The 12,599-nt window shown below is 32.6% G+C and overlaps 1 protein-coding gene across 4 annotated transcripts in view; it reads left to right on the plus strand.

Annotated features, from left to right (window-relative positions):
* The first annotated feature begins 2,910 nt into the window (after positions 1-2,910).
* Positions 2,911-12,599, plus strand: part of LOC149540224 (alpha-L-fucosidase 2-like) — a 126,388-nt gene continuing 116,699 nt past the window's right edge. For 2 of the 4 annotated variants that reach the window (XM_089801361.1, XM_089801363.1), the window contains exon 1: positions 2,911-3,578. In XM_089801361.1, the coding sequence (XP_089657487.1) occupies positions 3,501-3,578 (78 nt within the window). In that variant the 5' untranslated portion in view covers positions 2,911-3,500. The remainder of the gene's footprint in view (positions 3,579-12,599) is intronic. The other 2 variants (XM_089801360.1, XM_089801362.1) reach the window with 2 other exon arrangements.

A 12,599-nucleotide genomic window follows, 5' to 3' on the forward strand; every position in this document is an offset into this window, starting at 1 on the left:
AAAATAAATAGTATTTAGATGTAGATATTTTGGCCCTAGATAATCATAAAATAATTGTACTAGATTTTAGTCTAATAACAAAGTATTTGAAGAAATATATAATTATTTATATTATATTTTTACCTTTTCATTTATTATTATACCCTTTTTCACAAATACTATATTTTAATATATACATTAGTTAATTGCCATCTTTCACAAATTAAAGCATTTAAAATTTAATATAATCAAATACTAGAATGACTAGTGATAAAATTAATATTTACAAACTCAAAACTATTTATTTCCATACAATGTTATTCTTTTAAGTGAATGCTAAAATTTCGGGAAAAATCGCTCTTATAAGACACAAATATAAGAGCCAATCAAGTTCAAGTAAAATATTTTAAAGAAATTTAGATGTTAAAAAATTCATATATAAACAATCCAAAAATCAAAACTTAAAATTAGAAGGAAAAATAATTAGATCTAATTGGTCGAGATGCAAAAAATTAATCACTAGATATGTTGAACTAATTACAATAGTATGAGCCTACGGCAAATACAATAATAGATGGTAATTGTTAGATTCGATTTTAAATAAAAAATGGAAAAGTTGTTTATAGAGATTTTTTTAAAAATATATTTTGAAGATGACTTCAATTATTCTAAAGCTCTTCAAGCTAAGATAATTTTTGATGATCTTTTTTAGCTCTCTAATTCCAGTCACTCATTTCCACACGTTTTTTAAATCTTGTTTATCTCTATTCACATAAGACCATAGTATGTATACTTCAACTAGTTAGCTATTCTTAAATTTGATTGTACATGGCATTTTATCTGACCTATAATCATAATAAATGACATTCACAATAATTTATCATATGAACACCTTGTTTTTATTTATCATATTTTTGTAGCATGTAAAATTTTTATTTTTTAAAAGAAAATTTGAATTATTAATGCAATTTTATGAGAAAATGAAACAAAACATCTTGGAGTATATAAAATTTAATTTAAAAATATTAAAATTATAATAGATTTTTTGTAGTAATGTAAGACAATGAAGTGATTTTGATGTGTGAAAACTTGGATTTGAAATTAAATTAAAATTTATTTATGTAAATTATATATAATTTTTTTTAATGTTCATAATTTTTAAAAAATATTTACATTCATAATGAATAGTGAAATAAAAAAGTATATAGTTCTCTCATTCATGAGAGTGGAGTGTATGTAAGAAATCCTATTGTAACAAATACTACAAAAAGTTAAGAAGTTGGGTTAGAGGCATAACCCAACAACGGTGGTGTCTTTTCAAATAGCACCAATGTTGAATTTTCTATCTATCTATCTATCCATCTATATATTTTGACTATAGTTATAATATTGACCTTGATTGTAAAAATGAAATAGAAAACTATTATATATAAATACCTCAACCAATTTAATATATCATCTCTTAAAATCTCTTTACACATCACTATAGAGATCAAATATCTCATATCCTTGAGAATGTAATGTCAAATTATAAAATTTTCTTTTACTTATACCATGATTTGCTAATCTTAAAAGGGCCTTAATTCAAATGTCTCAAAACTACTCTCAACTTATTAAAGTTATGAAAAATCTTTATTTTATTTTATCAATTATCATTTATATGCTATTTTTCTCACCGCACAAAACTAATCATGAAACATGCAACTACTAGTTTTAAAATTATATTAACCTAACATAACACAACACAATATATTATAACAAGTGACACAAGCGTCATAGTTCCTGCCATTTGAATTTTTAGTTTAAACAAAATAGAAGTAGCAATGTTCCCATTCAAACATTGATAATTACATGAGACGGTACCGCTATGCTGAATCTTGATGTGAGTGACTTGCTATGGTTTGAACAGTGTAAAAATAGCTTATTTGCATTAGATAGAAAATCTAGCTTTAGATAAGATGGTGTCTTGGTATATTAGCACCAAATTCACCTTATAATATAAGAAATATAAAAAATAAATAAGTTAAAGGAAAATAATGTAAGAATAGAGAAAAATATTCATAACAAAATATTTGATTTGTTGGTCTTTATATTGTTTAAAATTTACAAATATAATTTCAAATGTAAAAAATTGCTAAATTTAATTTCTTTGGTTTTTTAGAATATAAAAGCTTAATTCTTAAAGTTTTTATAATGTTCTTAAATAACCTTTAATCAATAAATAATTATGAATAAATTAAAATCTAATATATTTATATTAAATTATTGTGATTAAATATTTATAAGTTTTATTTGATCTTTATGTTTAAAATAGTTCTAAAAATGATTTTCTATGGTAAAAGAAGATTTGTATAAAACATGACATAATCTATAACATAATCTATAATTAATGCATTAAATATGGTAAAAAAAGATTTCTACAAAAGATGACATAAGCTATAATTAATGTATTTAAAGTAGAGTGTACCAAAAAAATCCTAATTTTTTAGCAAGAAAATTAATTTTACTCTCTACTATTATTACTATTATTGCTCTAAACCAATCAATAAGTTATTTTGTTTAAATCATTTAAATAAATGAAAAATTTAAAACTATAATTTGTAAACATATGTTGTCACTATTGCATCCTATGGCATCTAATGATGCAACAGTATCTGCCATGACAGAAACCAATAATAAAATAATAATAATAATACGACTTCATTTATTTTTAAAACTTTCAATAAATCATAAATTTTATATAAACAAAACTCTTATGTAGGTACATTACGTTATCTTAATTTTCGTGGTAAAAATCATTTGCGAACAGGTATGTAAGTAAAAGACGAATGGATTTATTATTTTAAAAAATTTACAAACTGACACAGTACGGTAAAGTAGGTAGAAGTAAAGGCATGATACATGGGGCATGGCATCCAGCCAACGAATTTCGTGGCGGGATAGCCGCTGCTGCTAGCTCATCCCCAAACCAGGATAAAATTTAACGCCTTCTTATCTTGAGTCCCGTGACTTCATTCTATATCCTCGACATAGAGCACGTGATTTGTTTTATGCTTTTATTGACCATTTGTTCGAGTTAAAAACCTGGAAAATCAAGGGTTGCAAATCAAAAGCTGCCTAGAAAGCCGAAATATTCTTCAAACATGATCGAATTTTAAATACATTTCTAAACGGTGCACATTCCCACGCATATCTGATGATTCTAACATCTGAAAAAAATCATAACATCTTTACAAAATCACGCGATGGTAAATAAACACCACTCCTCCGTAGATAAGGACTGCTCAACGGCAAATAAACTCAAGGAAAAACTCAGAGATCCAAGCGAACAATAACCATTTGGGCAATGGCGAAACAGTGCAGGAAAGAGGTGGGATTCGAAACCGGGAACTGCGAGGAAGATTGGGTGGTGGTTCCTGGAAATGAAAGAAGCATTATGTTTTCTTCATCTGCAATGGAGGAGTCGGGGGCTGAGGAGGATTTGAAAGTGGATTCTTTTAAGCCTGCTGAATTCTGGACAGATGCACTGCCTGTGGGAAATGGGAGGCTGGGTGCTATGGTGTGGGGAGGAGTACAGCAAGAGTTGTTGCAACTTAATGGTATGCTTTAGTCTTTTTGGTTGTTCTCACATTTTTCCTCTATTCATCTAGCTACTCACATTGTTCTTCTATTTATGCATCTACCCTATTTATTGGATGGTGCATTTTGCTAGTCCAATGTCTGCTCTTTACTACTGTACGGTGGAATAAATAGTTCAGACTCGGAAGATCTTGGTTATTGTGAATTCTTTTACACGAGTTATTGGGAATCCTATCCATGAGAGATGGCTTTTTCCCGCCTTTAAATGACGGTTTATTATTAATAGCTTGATTATTGAGAAAGATGTTACTGCAAATAGCTATGTATGAGATATCGGTCACCGGCAATGGCTATGATGAGAGATGATCATCCAAGTATATAGTGAAGGAATGTGTTATATACTCGGATTGGTTGCTGAAGAAATGCGTAATGGCCAGGGCTAAGTTTATCAAGAATAGTTAGTAGTAAGGGTATCGTCATCTGAAACTGAGAATGGGGTCGTTGTAAGTAAAAAATATTTAGGGTGCTCATTTGATGGAATGAATTGTTCTGAGTAAATGATTCATATGTGCTGTGATGATTCATCGGAGGAATGTCTCGTACACTTGTTTTTATTGAAAGACTGGTCTAAGATTTGATTAGTCTATGAAATACTGATTTATATTCAAATGTTTGATGAAGGAATGGCTCAAGACTCACATGGGTTGGAGGAATGATATTCGTATTCAGATGGGCCGTTGAAGGTATAAACCATTTTCACATGCGTCGTTGGAAGCGTTATACAATGTACAGGTGGGTTATGAAGGAATCTTATTCAGACATATTGTTAAAGAATGACTCACAACCAGATAGAGTGTAGACCTCACGCCAGGATTGGAAAACAGAAATAGAACAACAGAACATAAGTGTAGATATTTTTTTCTAAAATAAGAATTACACATTTATTCTTAGTTACTGAAGAAAGAACAAATTACCAAAAACTACCAACAACGGAAGTAGTTAATATTAAATTGCAGGATTAATGCTTATTGACCCTGTCATCTGAAGGGTTTTGCTGATAAACCTAGCATGCATCCAAATTTCTCAAACTTCTCTCTGCCAACCGCTTTGGTAAGAATACTGGTCTGCAGTAGGATAAGACTTAAACATTGCCATCTTTCTCATGGTTTGAACCCAATGAAACTTGAGGTAATCTTGTAAAATAACATTCCTATATGGCTTGGGCTATTAGAAATCCACGATTCATATGATAAGCATAAGATAATGCTCAAATAAAGCTGTGAGGTACGACAATATAATTGGAACTTGTTCAGTCCAATAAATGCAGCAATGTCTATCTGGCCACAATTTACATGATAAGTTTGCCAAATTTGATAATATATACAATATCTACAAAAATGCCAAAATACTGTAATGTAATTGATATTTGACAACCTTCAAAACTGGAACAACTCCTCAAAAAATATAAGTAATGAAACACAATGGCATCCAAATTAGAAGGACGAGTGATTTTGCAATATGAAGTATGGGCAATATCCTAGTACAGAGATGATATCCAGTGTAACACAGGGACTCACACCCCCTCCCAAACCTTGAAGTACCCGTTCTTGAGACGTACCTACACCGGGTACTTGACTACCCAAGTACCCCCACCTCAGCTATTTCTCATTTATTCCACTGCTGGGATGGGTACTTGAATTTCTATTTGAATTTTGATTTTTGAATGTTACTATTGGGTATGCAATATGTTACTATGTTAAATGTTTAATGGTTCTAGTTCATGTTGCAATTTTGCTATGTTCAAGTATTTTAATTTGGTATGTTCTACTGAAACATCATTTCATAACTAGCATTTCAGGTTCTACATGTATGCTATACAACACATCTCCGTGCCTTGTCGTCCCTTTGCCGCTGTCCTTTGGTTGTCCCCATGCTGTCCCGAAAATGAGGCCCATTTTCCCTACGACCCACAAACTTGTCCAAGCGTTCTGACATACCCCAGAATTGGTGTTACATTGATGATATCATATTGAATTTCCCACACACAGGTTTGATTTGAAACACTTTGCAAAGCACACTCCGTACTAAACATCTACTACAAACCACATCACGTTGAGATACTTAAACATTGGAGGCACATACACTGAAACATAAAAGGAAAATCTGCAAATAATTGCAAACTGTACAGTTTCTGAATTTTTCAATTTGCTTGTGAATAGAACTGAGCAATTGAAATCAGGAAGTCCAGATGTAATCTTTTAGTAGAGTTGTCTCAAAGGAAATGAGGGTTATTGTTCTGAAATCTTATATAGATTACCAAGAGGATTTATATCCTCCAAATCTTTAATGCTGGGGTTTCACACCCTTCAAATCTTTGACATCAAGGGATTATTGTCTTGACTGTAATGTTCCCGTTATAAAATAAATCATTAATCAAACTATTGTTAATGGGCCGATTGATTTAATATATTTCGGACCCATGTTTATTTTTGTTTCTGTAGTTTGTGTTGCTGTCAGCTATCTTTGTACACCCTCAAAAAGTTTTCCTTGACGGGTATTTTAAGCATGGCTTGTAGGTTGTTATTAGGCATGATTTGGATTATTTTTTTATGTACTGTGAATTCCTCTTGGAGTTCTAGATTGTTTGCCATTTCGGAAGTGAAAGATCTCCCCTATTTGGCTCATGCGGTTTTAGTGGGATTCATCCCTCACCCTATTCTATCATTGCATGAAATACTTCGCTCGGACCTGGCAAATTGGAGCACTATCATTTGACAAATATTATTCAATTATCTCTATGTTTACTTCTCCATTTTTGCTTGTTCATGGTTGTATTGTTTGCATCTTTTCCATTATATCATTCTGTTTGTACATTTGCATCATCGAACCTTCTCAAGATTGTCACCACACATCACCATACAATTGACATATTGGGCGGTTTGCTGGGCATCCTAGGCACTGTATGAATACCACAATTCATACCGTATGACATCATTCTTTCTAATTTAAATTGTTTGATTGGACTCTTGCTGGTCAGTCATAACACATAGCAGACATGAATGCTCAGTTTTGGTAGTCCTCTTCATAAATCCATTGTGGAATAAATATATATTTTTGAATATTATTTTTAAATATAGATCATAATCATTACTATTTTTCATGTTAATCATTGATAGATATATTTATTATTTATCAGCTAATTTATTTAGTGTAGATGATATTAAAATATAACTAAAGATTATACTTAAAATTATATTATTATTTATATAATTAGATTATTATCTTATTCCCATTATATCACTTAATATAATATAATATAATATTAATTTGATATCTATTGAAATAATATGTTTAATAATGAATTATATTATAATATTTATTATTAAATTTGACAGTTGAAATGGGGATATTACAGGTAGTGGAAACTACACTTGGATTTAGCACCATCCTGAAGGAAGAAGAGAGATAAGAACACTACATTCATTAGTAAAGGAAAAGAGATTAATAGTTGTTCCAACTCTATTGAAAAATGCCTCTAGCTCTGGGAGCTAGTCCTGATTTGAAGCAGATCTGGACTCTCCCCTATGAAAATATGTGGAAATGGCACAACTACTACTAGGTGGAGGAGGTTTAACTTCGATTTTTAGACTTTGTAAAGAACAATATAAAAATTCATAGTCAAGTTCAACCACATCAGTACTTTATCCCTCAAAAGGCATTAAGTTTTGTAGAGGCAAGCCAAAAGGCAAAGGGCTTGTAGAAGATATAGTAATGAAATATATTGAAGAGAATGCAAAATAAAATGGAGCATCTCAGAAAATAGCTATAGGTTCTCACCCTTTGGAAAAGTCTAAGAAAGGAGTAAAAGTTGTTTCGTTAATTCTCGATATCGATGGGTAGAGGGCCATCCATTTATGTCTATGGCTCATTATGAATCGACACTTGTAAATGACATTTCACAATAAGAGTAGAGAGCTTGTTGGGCAAGATATAGCTAGATGTATCTATGATAATGGATTGACATTTAATGTTGTTCGCTCACCTTATTGGCAAAAAATGGTGAGATTGATTAATTAGGCTTCGAAGGTGTTGAAGGTCATGGGGTATGAGAAGATGCATACTTATTGGACAGAGAGCTGAAATAGGTAGAGGACTCCTTAAAGCCCATTAAGGAGTCATGGATCAAAACAAGGGTGTCCATCATATTTGATGGATGGAAAGATGTGAGAAATTGTAACAAACAGTTTTTCATAACCAAACATAAGACATTTAAAACCAACATCTTCAACGTTCATAAAAGTAACTGATTCCATTTCACATGACAATGACTCCTTAAAACAATATCAGAGGGTAACTGGTATATTATTCGGGATTGATTATTAACTAATCTAGCTGTAATTTCATGGTCAGCTGAAATAACGACTATCTATCATGAGAATAAACATAAGCATATTCAATGTAAACAGTTTAACAATTTCTAATTGTAATCATGTTAAGCTGAAAATAGAGCAACGACTATCTATTTTATCTGTAATCATGCTTAACTGAAATTATACATATTCCTATCCAATTAACTATTCTAACTGAAACTAACATATATGAATTCCATGATAAACGATTAACAAGTAACAAGAAGATTGAAAGACATACAAGTATCATCGAAGGATTTTTTATCTGGTTGTGCAAGCCTTGGCATTGGTGAGAGGAGAAGCATTAACACAGGCTTAACCTCCCAACCTCAAACCATACTTATCCCCACACATTCTAACATATTAGAATGGCCCTCCCTACCTCGGGATTGAGCTTGGGATGTTCTTCAGTCCAGCCATTTGAGCTACTAGGTGTTTTTTGAGTGCCCACCTAGTTATACCTATATAACTGAGTCACAGACATCAAGTGATCATTGGATGACACATATGCCTATAAACTACCTTGGCCATGGATTTCCGATGGGTACATTGACTCGATCAGCACCACTCCACTTGACAATAGATTCCATTATAGGGATAAGCATGAGCTATTAAGTATTTCATTATTAAGATATTCTTATTTGATTTCATTCTTGTTTCCTTGCAGGTTCATTTGACCTCTTCACCATTTCTTGGCTTTCAACTGGTGAATCCTAGGTGCATTAGATTTTATGAGCTCACCGCCCCTTTTTCACCTCTTCACCATTGTGGCTTTACTGCCGATGATTCTCAGGTGCATTGGATGAGCATACTATTCATATTATACATTTATCATGGTTTAGGAACATAATAGTTATTGTTGTTGATAATCATATTGTTTGGGATGGTTCATACATCATTTTGATCTCCTAAAGATACCATCGACTCCTTTATTGATGGACTGAGGTACAATGAATAGAATTATATACAAAGAAAATAATAATGGAAGACTATGTAATTTGATGGTGATCAACAACTGTGCTACATATGATAATCTCTATCCAAATAATGATTTACCATGCCTAGCCGACTGCAGTGTCTTACATTCAGGAAAAAGGCAGTAAATAAAACATTGGAAGCATTTCATAATTTGGTTATTGATGGCCTTGGCTTGTAATCGACACCCTCACATCTTCCAGCCGGAACTCTTGCACGACTTAGTTGAGAAACACAATTTTGATCAAGCTGGATACGACAATTGCAGAGTACGACAGATATAGGTAATAAACTGGAATATCTTGGAACTTGGCTTGTTGCAAGCATGCGTACGGAAATGATAGTAGAATAATGGCAAGGCTGGGAGTTGTGTGTTGCTTGACTTGATTATGGTTTGGATCAGAAGTTGCAAGTAATGGCGGAAATAAGAAAAAAACAGTATGGAACTCGGCTTAAGCAAACGGAATATATGTAGTATCGTAGCAGAAAAAGATGTAAGCTGAGGTTTCATATGATTTGATTCCTATCACGGCTCCTCTTAAGGAACTAGCTGTGGTTTTCTGGCTTCCATCGGTTTCAAAGAAATCCATTCGAATTCCAATCATTAATTTGATTTGAAAATGAAGAAGGAATAAAATAAAGAGAGTTGTAAAGAGGAGTTGAAAGGATTATAATTTCATTTATTATTATAATATGTTCTTATATACGTTCATGTAAGTATATCAGTGGGGTGACATCATTAAACTACGCTATTATAATTGACAAGAACAGATTTCCACAATCAGATAAAGCATGAAGATGTGTATTCTGGATTCGATTGTGTGCCATATTTTTGCATCAACGTCTCGAATCACACTCTGTGATCCATCATCAGGAGGTTATTCATTTCACATCCTGATGATGGATCATAGAGTGTGATTCGAAACGTTGATGCAAAAATATGGCACACAATCGAATCCAGAATATGCATCTTCATGCTATTATAATTTATTGGTGCCATTTCATTTTTATATTTATGTGTTCGTATTTAAGCATTTATTATAATAATATGATGAAAATTAATTTAAATCTCTTGAGGTATGTCTTATATTTTAATTTAGATTATTTTATGTTTTTCCTACATTGTTTTCTTAATAGCTCATGGGGGTCCCATAATGTAACCTGTGGTCAAGTCATCGTATCCCTTCCAAGGAAGTTTAAGGTTGTACCTGCTGATCCTGATTACTGAACTATGCGAACATCCCATTCCGATGATCTCGTTTAGCAATGCTTCCCCTCACTTTGTCTTCTCTTGCAATTACCTATGAAAAACACTTTCGCCATAATAATAATTCCATAGTAATTTATAAAAACATGTTAATTGTTATTTTAAATCAAACAACTGCTAATTATCTAATAACAATTATAGGTTACCGACCAATTCATCAACAGTTAATACAATGTATATAAATAACTAACTATTTCATATGATCATGAAAATAATTTGTTAAATCCAACAGTTATGAACAATTTTAAAATTAGGGCAAAATTAGGGATGTAATAGAAATTGCTCAATCAATATTATTGTAGTGCCTCCTAAAGGGGCCATGTTTTTGATAGGAGTTTATTGTGAAGGTAACATGAAGGATGGTCATTTTATTGCCAACATTCTTTGCTAAGACATTGAGAAAGTTGACTCTTGAAATGTTGTTCAAGTTGTAACAGACAATGCCAAAAATTGTTGGGTTATTGGTTGAGAAGCCCTTTTCAAACAAGTGTATGTTGATGCAATTGTTTATCTTCAACTACCATATATCACAAGACATTTAGACATTTCTCAAAATTTGAGTTGTTGAAGTAAGTTAAATTGTTTAAGTATGTTTTGTTGTAGTAAACTTCTTAAGTTCTTAATTTTAATTTTAATATTATTTTGAAATAAGTTGTTAAGGCTCATTTTGTTTCCAACACACTTGTTTTGAGACACCTTGTGAAGGTTTGTGAGGCATTGATTTAATATACAAAGATGGACATGCCTTCCTTTTGTGAGGTATATAATGACATTGACTCAATAATTGAGGAAATGAAAAGTCATTATAAATGACAAAGAGCAAGATCCTAGAGAAAAATTCTTCAAGGAAGTGCAAACAATCATTTTGGAGAGATGGAACAAATTGACTATTCCTTTGCATCTCCTTGCTTTCGCATTGAGTCCCAAGTACTACAGTCAACAACTCCTTATTGGCGCAAGAGTTGCCCCATGCAGAGAACTCAAAGTTGCTCAAGGGTACAATGTGGCCCTTTGTCGATTCTTTCACCAAGACATATGACTTGTAATGAGGACTAAGTTCATGAGTTGTGCAAGCACAAATATTGTGATTTAGAAGCTTTTTGGGACAAACATAGGGTTGATGGTCACAAATGATGGCACTTCCATGGAAAATCATGCCGACACCTATAATCTCTTGCCATCAAAATTTTATTGCAAGTTAGTTACTAACTCTAAAGATTATCGTTGATAAATTTATGTATTTTATTCTTAACTCTAAACTCACTAATTTCAAAATTGAAAACCTTGATAAATTGCTATTTCATCTTCATTTGAGAGGATTTGGAGCACAATCTTTCATCACTCATCGAAGCGCAACAAATTACACTTGAAGAAGGAAGAGGACTTGGTCTTTGTGCATTCAATTTTGTGACTCCTCACACGCAAAGGAAAGTTACCTACAAACAGGTAGAGACAAAGGAGCACAATATTAATCTAGAGCAGGCCGAGTTGGATGATTCAGTTTTCTACCTTGCTGCTCCTAGAGTTGACGATGACCATGAGATACCTAGTGATCATGAGGTTGAGGGTGCTTGTACGCTACTAATGCTTCTACTAGTGACACTATTTGTGGTTCTTCTAATTTACCACAACATTTTGATATGGAGGATGATAATATTTTTATGATCCGTATGATATTTGACTGATATGAGTAATTGTTAATAGTTTTTGATTAAACGAAAAATAAGTTTTGATGTAGCCCCAAAACCAAATACAAATACATTTTGAGGGGGATCTTGAACCCCACTAAGACTAGATGCTACAACAGAGAAAGGAAACCACTTATAGATCAACAACCCATAACTAGCCTAAAGCCAACAAAGAGTGAACAACTACAACTACAAATCAGCTCAAGCACCAACTACTCAAACAAACTCCACCAACCAAATCCTTGCATTAGAGAGCAAGTCTCCTAAGCAATGAGATTCATTGGGTTTTGATGGTTCCTCAAACCACTATGTTTTTCTTTAACACGACTCCCAAAACCATAATTTGAAATAGCCATGAAAAATTAAGCACCAGAGAGCTAACAACCTTCCCAAGAAGGATTATGGAGTTTTGAAAGGCTTCCCCAACCTTCAACAAGGGGTTTGTGAGACTCCCCAAACCAAAAAGAAGAGGTTAGTCTCGGCACCTGCAACCAAAACTATTGGTATAAGCAAAGTAGGGAACACTAACATCACACATAGCCTCAAAAGATGGATTGTCAAAAAACCAGCTACAATAATGGGGTTTTGGAAGGCCCCCAAACTTCAATGGGTTTTGAAGTGGCTCCCATAGCCAGAAAAGGGTTTGGAGAAAGAAAAGGCTCCCCAAACCCACAAAAAGGATTAAAACTTGGCCCCCACAAC

This window comes from Cupressus sempervirens, chromosome 9 (genome assembly GCF_028749045.1).
Source record: "Cupressus sempervirens isolate cs-2001-9-10 chromosome 9, ASM2874904v1, whole genome shotgun sequence".
Lineage (NCBI taxonomy): Eukaryota > Viridiplantae > Streptophyta > Pinopsida > Cupressales > Cupressaceae > Cupressus > Cupressus sempervirens.